Here is an 11,218-nt window from a genome sequence, read left to right as displayed (position 1 = left end):
TTGCATTTCTCCGCCAAGCTCAATAGAATAAATAAGACGTTCAGGAGTGGTAAATCGACCGTGTTTACTGCAAGTGTGTGTATGAGGAATTGATCTGAGTTTGAGTTAGAAGTCAAGCTAAGGAATCAGCTCCAAACATTATGCTTCTACACTGAAAGAAAATATTTATACTAATTGATAATCATACTAGCAAACCAATTAACAAAAGCATTTAAACCTCACTGGCGTAAGGACACTAGAGCGAGAAAAGGTAACAGAAGAAAAGAGAAAAAAAAAGTCTGAAATCATAATTATTATATGAAATAAGCACAACTAAAGAAAGTAAGTTGAGTTGATATTGTTTGATCAATTGTTGGAGAGGCAGAAGACGGCGTGAACAGCAGAGGCGGCGAGCATTAGGGATGTGAAGAAAGCAAAGGCGATGGCAATGGCAACATGGTCACAGAATATGTGCAGCGCCTTACAGAAGTCCGGCAGCGCAGTGTGCTTTATTCCCGTGCGGTTCAAGTTCCCAACTGCCGACGCTGCCGACCCCGCACTTATCATAGCGTACGCAAACACCTACACGCACAAAAGGAAATTATATTATCTATGTGTCACAACCATTTAGCATAAAGGTTGTCTCATTCATTGACAGATATATAGAGGTTTCTAGTGTAAATTAATTAAGTTGCAAAAAAACAATTCCGTAAAATACGCAAGTTACAAAGCTACGTCTAAGTGACAAGTACGTGATTCATGACAAGATCATATGATTCATATCACAATTGAATGATGGATATATAGACATGCCTGGTCAGCAGCGAAAATGACCCATGCATGGTTTCTGGAAGGAATGACGGAAGAAGCTCTGAGGAGCCTGGTCGAGCTCATTACTAACTGCACCAACGAGTGAGCACCCACAGCTACACACACTCCAACCAAATATCTGCAAATTAAATGGAAAAAAAGGGTCGATTGGTAGCTTAGGATTAACCGAAAAACGAAAAATTCAATTTAAGCTCTAATATTTCAAGAGCATTTGATAGTTACCTAACTTAAATTTCAAAACATATAGGTCGAGATTGAATCATGACTTTGTCCCTTAGAACACCTAGGAGCAGAATTTGAGTCCTTTGAATTTGACATATAATTTATTAAACCACCGTTGAGCTGGAAGATGAGTAAGGCATTATAGTTGTTTTGTTCTTCTATGAAACTTTACCTATATTATTATTATGAACTTTGTCTGTGGTACTTAACATATAAATATATGCTGATAGTTTCACGCCACACCTCTAAATGAAATGAAATCGTAGGTTCAATCCTCCAAGAAAAAAAGAAAAGAAAAACTTTGTCTAATATAATATATAAAACATGCATGGGTTTGGAACTTTTTTTTTCTTCCCGATTTCGATGCATACACATGAAGTGACTCGGAATTGGTATTGGAATTGGAATTGGACGGCAATCACCTTCCCACTAAACCCCATTTCTTTAACTTGCTCTACGTACACGACAAATGGAAGTTGTTTTACTCTCCATAAAATACTGGCTTCAAATCATTTCCAAGTGAATATGGAAACTTGTTGCATAGTTTAGCTGGTAAGTTATCATTGGAGCGTTAAAATAAAATCATTAAAAAAGAGTGGCACTATGTCACACAAACAGTCGAAGTACGCCTTAAAGAGACAAAAGTAGGAATACTATTACATTTATGCATATTATATTATATGCATTAATAAAGCAAAGCCAGTCACGGGTCTGATTCTCATTTTTGGTTCATCCAAATGCCATGAAACTGAAAATTCATGATAGTAGTCCCAATGGTTTTGTTGTTACGGGAGGGCATATGCGTCAAATATGTAAGCAAAAGAAAAGATATGAGGGGCACTATAGTAATTTGACTCACTCGAAGGAGTCAGAGAAAGACCACTTGGAAGAGACGGGAAGAGGAAAGCCGTAGATGGAGACAGTGCTAGACTCACTGGCTGTGACCATCAACACCACGGCCGTCGTTGAAGTCGCCACGCACAGCGCCCTCACCAACGCCTGTGCCACGTCAGCTTTCCGGAGCCCGGCTTTCCGGCGACCACTCTCCACCGAGAGCGCGTGGACGCCGGTTTCCCCCGCCTCCAACGACGCCGCTTTGTGGTCGCTCACCATTTTTTTTAGTCCTTTTTGTTTTTGGTGAATGAGAGTGGAACAATGTTGTGTTGGGCTGTTTGCGTGGGTTCAGACTTCAGAGACGAGTGTAGGTATATGGGAAGGGAAGGACGTGTGAGTGGGGGGTTTATAAAGTGCGAATTTCATGCTCCTGCGGTTTAGTTACTTCTCTAATATTATTATAGACCCCACGAGGTGAATAATAAATGTAAAGCAAATATGAATGGTAAGTTTGGTAAATAGGAATATAAATTGTTTGGTGATCATTTAGAAGGAAATTATCAATATTATCAAATATCTCTATATTTAATTCTTAATTATATAAAAACAACATTATGGTCATACACATTCATATTCATATTTCAAGAAATAGTGGCATAAATTCTTAATATGTTTTTGAAGTTATTATATACTTAATTTTTATTTTCAGTAGTTAAAATACATAATATTACGTTTTATCAGCATCTTATTCGCTGACGGAGGCATGGTGTGCCCAGATGGAGCTGAAGCCCCTCTTAAAAAAAAATTGCCCATTTTTTTAATTCTTTTATTTTACCTAAAAAATTTATAAATTAGACTCTGTCCCTTATCCTATTAGTTTAATATCATATCAAATATCTCAACATTTAACTCTTTATTATATAAAAAAATTATAAGTAACTAAACCATCAAAATTTGGAGATTTGCTAAATAGTCAATCTTTTGTCATTATGGTGATGTGGCATTGTTTGTACGTTTTCAGTATTCCATTTATGTAATTGGAGTCTGATAATTTATTTACAATTGTTAATAATTATTTACAACTATTAATGTCTTTTTGGATTTGTTAATAAAATCTCGTGATTATTTACTTAAAATATACTAAAAGTTAGTTATATGGAAAATCTTAAGTTTTCATATGGCTACATATATAGAGCGCCCTAAAAAGAAATAGTGACATACTACGTTTTCAGTATGGTCACACATTCGTATAAGAAGAAATAGCAACATAAATATTATTTTTTTAAATAATATTATATACCTTATTTTTCGACAGTAAAATACATAAAGTTACATTTTATTTGCACCGTAAATACCCATGCTATTAAGTTGGATGAAAAAACATGTGTCAGCCTTAGATTTAAAAAAAAATTAATAATATTTTCTTAAAAAATAATTAAAAATTAATGATATCATTGTATAATACAAAACAATAATAAAAACAAAAGAAAAAAAAAAGAAAAAAAAAATCATGCGAAGATAGATCCAGCAATGGCCGTGGAAGAGGTTGTCGTCGAGCCTGATGGCGTGCGTGGAGTATATACAATCCAAGGTGAGGCTGATGGCACCGATACTCATGGCCCGAGGAAGGGCGGCACGGGGCTAGAGGCGGCAGAGAAGAGGGATACATATAAATTGTACATTTAATTTGACACATATATATGAAATAGACTCACTATTATACATAGAATATGAACTAGGGAAAATAACACATTTATACCCTGTGTTTTAGTGAAATGTCGAGTTTAACCCTCGGTTTTCAAAAATGTCGAGTTCATACCCTCTGTTTAACTAAAATGACAAAATTATACCATCTGTTTAACTAAAATGACGAAATTATACCCTGAAATGAATAACAGCGTAACAAATCTCCCTTTCATTGATATTAACTCTTATATAAGAAAAACCAAATCAAATCTAAATCAGTGTCCGCGCACTTACGGCGCAATTAAAACATAATATGAGGTATTTTTGCAGCCGCTGAAAATATTAGGTGTATCGGTATGATTTCAAAAAAACATTGGGTATGTATCCGCCATTTCTTTCTAAACTTGTCACTCAAACAATCTCCAACTCACACCATCAAAAGTAAAAATTTGTCAATTTTAAACTATAATATAAGGGTGTTTTAGGTAAATAGTCAATTGAACTTAATGGATTTTCAAAATTGCCAAGGTTTGTCTAAAATTATTGAAATAGCCAAAATGAAAAATGATCAGATTTCAATAATTTTGTTGTCCCTATAATTAGAATTTTTTTAAAATAGATAAATTGCTTATGTAAATCGCCAAAAAATATAACCACAAATGGAAAAAAAAATTAAAAAAAATCTTTACAACGCAACTTTGACTATTTTGCCAAATGCTTTAGGCTTTAGCAATTTTACTAATTAGTTAGATTCAAACGGCTATTTTATACAATTTTTTTTTAAATTTTATCTTCAACCTATCCATTTCTAACACCAAAATATAAATATTCTCTTTTAAATATTATTTTATTATTATTCGTAACTTGAATTGATTGGATACTAATAAAATAAACTAAAAATGCATCAGCTGTTTTTGTACATTTTTTTTTTGTAAATAACCACCTCAATTTATTTAGGACACTCAAAAAGATAAAAATACCAAAAAACATTCCCACCTATTTTTGGGTTTTTTTTTCTTATTGAGTACCGTAAATAAGTTGAGGTGACTATTTACAGAAAATTTACAAAAGATTGATTATTATATAAAACGTTATAAGTCAAATAGGTATATAGCTAAAAGACTATTTTAATATTTCTCTTAACGTCCTTTATGCTTATTTCTTAGGTGTAATTTCAATTTCTATTGTGAAATTGAACAAAATTCAACAAGTACGCATTGAATGGTAAGAATTAAAAAGTTATGTGCATTTTTACAAAAATACTCTTATTTTATCAATCCTAAACAATTGACCGCAGCCCGCCGCAATCTACGGCAGGTCACCGTAGCACTCCACAAGTCATCGGAGAAATGAACTCATTTCTCAATTCTTTTTTTTAAAAGACAACAACTCTAAAAGGAGTTGTTGACCATTATTAAAAAGTAAAATGCAAATGCAGGTTGCGGTTACATATGACAAGTGATATGAAATAGCCGATTCAAACTATGACTTTTGCAAAATAGCCATAGTTTCATTAGGTATAGCAAAATAGCCAATTGAGAGTACTACGACTTTTAATCCTGCTTCAATTAATTTTAATCCAGCTTTCACAAAGCTTACATTCTGTCTTTATAGTTCGTTGAGATTAAATTTAATCCAGCCTAGATTAATCTTACTTTGGCTAGTTTGCTTATAGTTGACAAACTATGACTATTTTGCAAAAGCTTAAGTTCTATTTGGTTATATAGCCGCTTGACCCTTGTTACAATAACTAAGAGTAGTCGTTGTTGTCCATTTTCAAAAAAATAATACGTGTTGTATGTACAATCGGCTACGGTCACTAGCGTAGCCAGCTAAAGACCATTGGCAAATGCCGTTTTGACTTTTGAAAATTATAATTTGTACTCTAAGAGTTTATCATTTTTATTTTTTAGTCCAAAATTAAATTGTTTTAAAAAAAACTCCCCTTAATTTTTTTTTACAGATTTGCCCACTTGATTGATTGCAGTTCTTAGCTCCTCCACCGATTACGGTTCTGCTTTGGGTTGCGCCGGGTTGCGATGGTGGTTTATGAGACATAGAAATATTTATATCAACATACTTATATTTTCTATATTTTTAATATACAATACATATAACATATATTTATTGAATTTTGTTAATTTTACATATAAAAACTGAATTTACAGCTCTTTCCTCATGGAGGTATTAGGTCATAGATTCTCTCACCTATTCCTTTTTAACAAAACATTGTCTCCATCTCTAATTATTGAAACCAACATTAATGGCCGCAGAGGAATAACATACAAAATGCTTATCTAAGAATATCAAACATTAAATTCACGATCGTGACTCAACGCCATCATCGCGCAATATCTGGTAATGTGGGAAGGAAGCTCGACCTAGACGCTTTTAGTGTGATCAGTTTTGCAGCGTTATTAAATTCATATAACATCATTCTCCTCATTCCCGTGAACATCGTTTTTGGTTTAGGCCCTCTTTTAGACACACGTAAGCTTTTAGCATAAATAACAGATATAATAAACTAGATCAAGACACGCTCTTCTTCGACTGACGTCATATGCGATTTTCGATTCCCGATTCCAGATTTTGTGACCTTTCGCCTAACTGTGTGACACTGACAGGGAGTAAACTCATTTATGAAATAAAGAAATTTTTTTATATTCGTTTAAGCCAGTGATTTAATTGCATAAGACAAATATACAAATCGGCATCTGAGAGTATTGACGACGGCTTATTTATGAAGGCATGGACAACTGACTCTAACTGATTCACTGGAAAGGCTGCAAAAATATAAGAAATCTTCATTAGTAAGTTTTTTAATATACCAAGTTTCTTCTTGAGAGTAAAAATGATGCGTAGAATGTAGATGCTTGAAAGTAGGGTTGATAATTTGGAGCCGTACACGAAACACGGCACGGTTACGATACGGTGTAAATGAGTTTGGGTCGACCTTAAATGGATTTGGGTCCATCCGTGTCGAACACGATTAACACGATTAAATAACGGGTGAACACGACACGAACACGACAACCCATTGAGGCCCAATTAGACACGAATATTAAATGGGTTGTTAATGGGTAAACACGATCAAGACCCATAATGATCCAATGGATTGTGTTTGAACTTGTCTTTTGTATTAAAAATAGGGTTATTAAGCTATATAGCCACAATGATATAGTGGATTGAGATATAGCCCACTTTTAGTTAATTTCTTGTAAATAACCAAGTAAACTTATTAACAGATTAATAAAAGACTTATTTAACACAGTCAAACATATATTTTAGGTAGTTAATAGACTGACACATATGCAAGTTGGCTATTTACAAAGTATTTACCAAAGGTTGGCTAATTTACAATTCCTATAATTTAGGTGGCTTATGTAGCCAATTTTTTATGTTGGTGGTTTAGTTGATTATATGGAGTATTTTTATTAATTACTTATTCTGACTAATTTGTTATTTAATTTGATTTAGAGAATTTCAATATTTTGAAGTAAACATGTCTACGGGTCTAAACCGATTCGCGCGTTCAAATGAGTTTAGTGGTCTAAATGGGTCTGTGGGTTCGTGGGTTACACGGTCCATTAAGACACGATTACTAAATGGGTCTTAGTGGGTTGGGTCTGGGTTTGGCAAAAAAATAGTGGGTCGTGTTTGGGTTTTGCTCCTAGACACGATTAATAAATGGGTCGTGTCTGGGTCTGTCAAAAAATACATGAAAACGAATAAGGCACGGCACGAACACGACACGTAACCCGAATTGCCGCCCCTACAGATCAGTATGCATGTAACAATTATATTATTGAGTCTTAATTTCTTGAGTTTTGATACCTTATAGCATCTCCAATGCAAGCAACTAAAATTGTTTTACATGTACTAAAAAATAATATTTTATAATTGAGTTTGGTCTCATTCAAACAAAAATAGTGGTTATTTTATATTTTATTAATTTTTTTATGAGAAAAATGAAAAGTATCGGTGTCAAAAGTGGCTACAATGCCATAATCATTACTATACATATAAGCATAAAAAAATGATGTGTCAATTACACATAAGCAACAAAGCAACTTTGATTGCTTGCATTGAAGATGCTCTTAGTAGTCTGGGTATGAAATCTATCGTACTAAAATAAAGCGCCCACTTTTCAGGTTAAAATAATAATTTTTTTTGTCTATTAGGTATATAGTCATAGTAACACTTTTACATTATCAATTCTTCACATCTCGAAAAGTATATAAATTAGGTTCAGGCCAAGTGTGCAAGTCATATAACTTAAAAAAAAAACCATGGTTCACCTAGTTGACCGGGTTTTGCTCTGATATCACATTGTGACATCCGTCCCCTAGGAGCTTCTCTTTTACTGTCTAAGGGATGTGCGTCAACTTCTCTTACTATAGTTTGCGGAAATATATGTAAAGATTTGCACTGATTTTTTTGTAATACTTTGTAATAAATAATAATACTGATACTATTTAAATACTACGAAAGTTTTAGTTATAAAATATTAAAAACATTTTGACCTTAATGTTTCGAGACATCGAAAACATAATGGTACACAAGTTGTCACAAAAAATATTTACAATACTAGGTTCAAAAGATACATTAAACAACTACATCAAAATGCTTAGAAAAACCAACGGCTTGTTTATAAAATTGACTTACTAGTAATCGAACTAGATGTATCAAATTGTGTAGTCGCACGAATCCACATTGATTTAACGAGTTGGTCACCCCTCCATGGGATTAATCAAACTCCCCGTCCAGGTGGCTGGGTAAATCAATAGTCGAATTCTTAGTATAGTCTTAGGAAGACCTTGGATCCATGGAATGAAAGCGGTTCCCTCCACATATCACCAGTGTGTCTAATTCCCAACTCCCAAAGGGATTAAGGAAGTGAGAAAAAACCAAGAAGCATCCCGAATATGCTACACGAGCAATTACAAGATTAAAACGTTAAAGTCCGATAATGATCAATAGCAATTAATGACCATCGGGGCTCAACCGAAACCCAAGATACGAAAGCCGAGGAAGAATGCTTGGAGGAGCAAGACGCCCGTATCTCGAAATGGTTACTCAAGTTCAGCTCGATGGCTCAATCCCCGAACACTACATAGGGATCAGAGCAGAGCCGGAGAGTAGCCTAAGAAGGGAAATAATAACCTTCTTGAAAAGAAATAAGAAAAAATTAGCATGGACCACCGAGGACATGCTTGGCATAAGTATCGACATTGCGTCTCACCAACTCAATGTCGATCCAAGCTTCAAGCCTGTAAAACAAAAAAGAAGAAAGCTTGGCCTTGATGGAGCCAAGGTTATTAACGATGACGTGGAACAACTTCTGAACGCATGATCAATTTGAGAAGTCAAATATTCAGATTGGCTGGTCAATACAGTCGTGGTAAAGAAAAAGAATAGGAAATGGTGCGTTTTCTTTGATTTCATCGATCTAAACAAAGCTTATTCCAAAGATAGCTTTCCTTTACCTCACATTGACCAACTTGTGGAGGCTACAACAAGACATAAAATGATATCATTCATTGACGCATTTTCGGGGTACAACCAAATCTGGATGCATCCGGTGGATCAAGAGAAAACAACATTCATAGCAGATCGAGGGATCTATTACTACAAGATAATGCCATTCGGACTAAAGAAGGCTAGAGAAACCTACCAAATAATCAACCCTGCCATGTTCATTCGGGGTTTCTTTGGGAAAATTTCTCGTGTATCTAGTTACTCAAAGCGGAATCGAAGCAAATACTGACCAAATCCATCCATTACAAGATATGCCATCACCACGACACAGGCGAGAGGTACATAGGTTAACAAGAAAGATCACAACACTCAACCGATTCATATGTCATTCAACCGATAAATACCTGCCTTTTTTTATTGTCTGTTAAAGGCGAATAAAAAAGCTTAATGGAATGAGAAGTGTCTGGAAGCTTTTGAAAAACTTAAAGAGGCAACCCCACCGATACTTATGAAACCCATAAACGGGGAACCCATATACTTGCACCTCGCAGTGTTACATGCGAAAGTAATCGGTGTACTAGTCAGGGAAGATCGAGGTGCCGAAAACCAGTGTTCTACATTAGTAGGTCCCTCGTCAACGCTAAAACTAGATATCCCGCAATGGAAAAGCTAGCTCTCGCATTGGTCACAACGGCTCGAAAGCTAAGACTGTATTTCGAGTCACACACGATCATCGTAATGACAACCCAACCAGTGAGAACTTTCCTTCACAGCCCCAATTAGCCAGGAAAACTGACTAAGTGCGCAGTTGAACTCAACGAATATGACATCAAATATTGTGCTGGAACATGTGCAAAATCACAAGTTCTAGCCAATTTTCTCATAGAATTACCATGTGACAAACCCGAAACAAAATCCAAAAACAAAATTTGGTAGCAGAATGTGGATGGAGCCTCCTTAAAACAAGGAGCCAGCATAGGAATCCACATTATATCACCCCAAGGCGAAGTCATCGAACATTCATATACACTAGAATTCTCTGCCTCCAAAAACGAGATCGAGTACGAAGCTCTCATTGCAGAAATGCAATTGGAAAAAGCTTGTGGAGCAGAGCAGGTCAATGCATATTGTGATTCGAAACTTGTCGCCAACAAGTTTAGCGGAAAATTCGAAACAGAAGATGATCGCATGGAGATCTATGTCAAGATTGTATGAGATTTGAAAAAAAATTTGATACCTTTGAATTCACCAGAATACCCAGAGGGGATAACACTCCAGCCGACGCATTTGCTGCACTGGCATAGACTTCGGATCCTGAACTCACAAGAGTCATTCCAGTCAAAGTCATCAAACAACCTTTTATCGCCATTTCAGTCAACTCAAGAATGACAATAAAAGTGGGGGACAAGAGACACAAGATCTTCAGATATATCACAAACGGAGACGCACCAAAGGACAAGCAAAAAAGGCGCCAAATTCATTCAACGATGTGCTTTTCAAAAGAAGCTTCACTGGCCCCTACCTTTCCATGCGTCAATAAAGACGAATCAGTATGCATCCTCTTCGAAGTTCACGATGGATAATGCGGAAGTCACGCAGAAGGCAGAACCTTTGCCCTAAAAATAAAAAGACAATGCTACTTTTGGCCCTAGGTCAAAGATTGCGAAAAGCATTCGCGACGTTGTGATCGATGTCAAAAGCACGCCCCAAACATCAGGCAGTCGACCGAAGAACTATATTTGATCTTGGCTCCATACCCATTTAAGAAATGGTCTATGGAACTTGTAAGACCTATGCCCATCGCCCCCGGTGGACTAGAATCCCTCTTAGTCATAACCAACTATTTCTCCAAATGGGTCGAAGTATGAGCTTTCCCACTAGTAAAAGCGTTGACGTCCAAGCCTTTGTCTGGAAAAACATAATCTACCGACACGCCGCTCCACGAGAAATCATGGCCGACAATGGCTCGCAGTTCATATCTAAAATTTTCAGACAATTCTGTTTCGACCAAGGGATTGAACTTTGTATGTTAAATCCTAGATATTCTCAAGGCAATGGTCATGCCGATGAACTGTTTAAACAAAAGACTCACGGGAAAAATAGTGCAATGGACGATGAACTCCCAGGAGTCCTCTGGGCCTATCGTTCCAACCCTAGGCGCCCCACTAGTGAAACGCCATTTTCTATA

The 11,218-nt window shown here is 35.8% G+C and overlaps 1 protein-coding gene across 1 annotated transcript; it reads right to left on the bottom strand.

The window, feature by feature from the left end:
- Positions 1-144: 144 nt before the first annotated feature.
- LOC149384776 (CASP-like protein 3A1) lies at positions 145-2,301 on the bottom strand. Its single transcript, XM_089626800.1, has 3 exons — positions 1,892-2,301; positions 793-928; positions 145-561 (listed from the first exon to the last, which is right to left on the bottom strand). Exons 1-3 carry the CDS (start codon positions 2,143-2,145, stop codon positions 346-348), a joined length of 606 nt encoding a protein of 201 aa, XP_089482926.1. The 5' UTR covers positions 2,146-2,301; the 3' UTR covers positions 145-345.
- Between the last annotated feature and the right edge of the window lie 8,917 nt (positions 2,302-11,218).

Source organism: Urtica dioica, chromosome 9, assembly GCF_054948205.1.
Source record: "Urtica dioica subsp. dioica isolate 48M chromosome 9, U.dioica_male_clone48M_v1_H2, whole genome shotgun sequence".
In the NCBI taxonomy this organism is placed as follows: Eukaryota; Viridiplantae; Streptophyta; class Magnoliopsida; order Rosales; family Urticaceae; genus Urtica; species Urtica dioica.
Note: the sequence above shows the minus strand (reverse complement) of the source record. Positions and strands in the feature narration are given on the sequence as shown.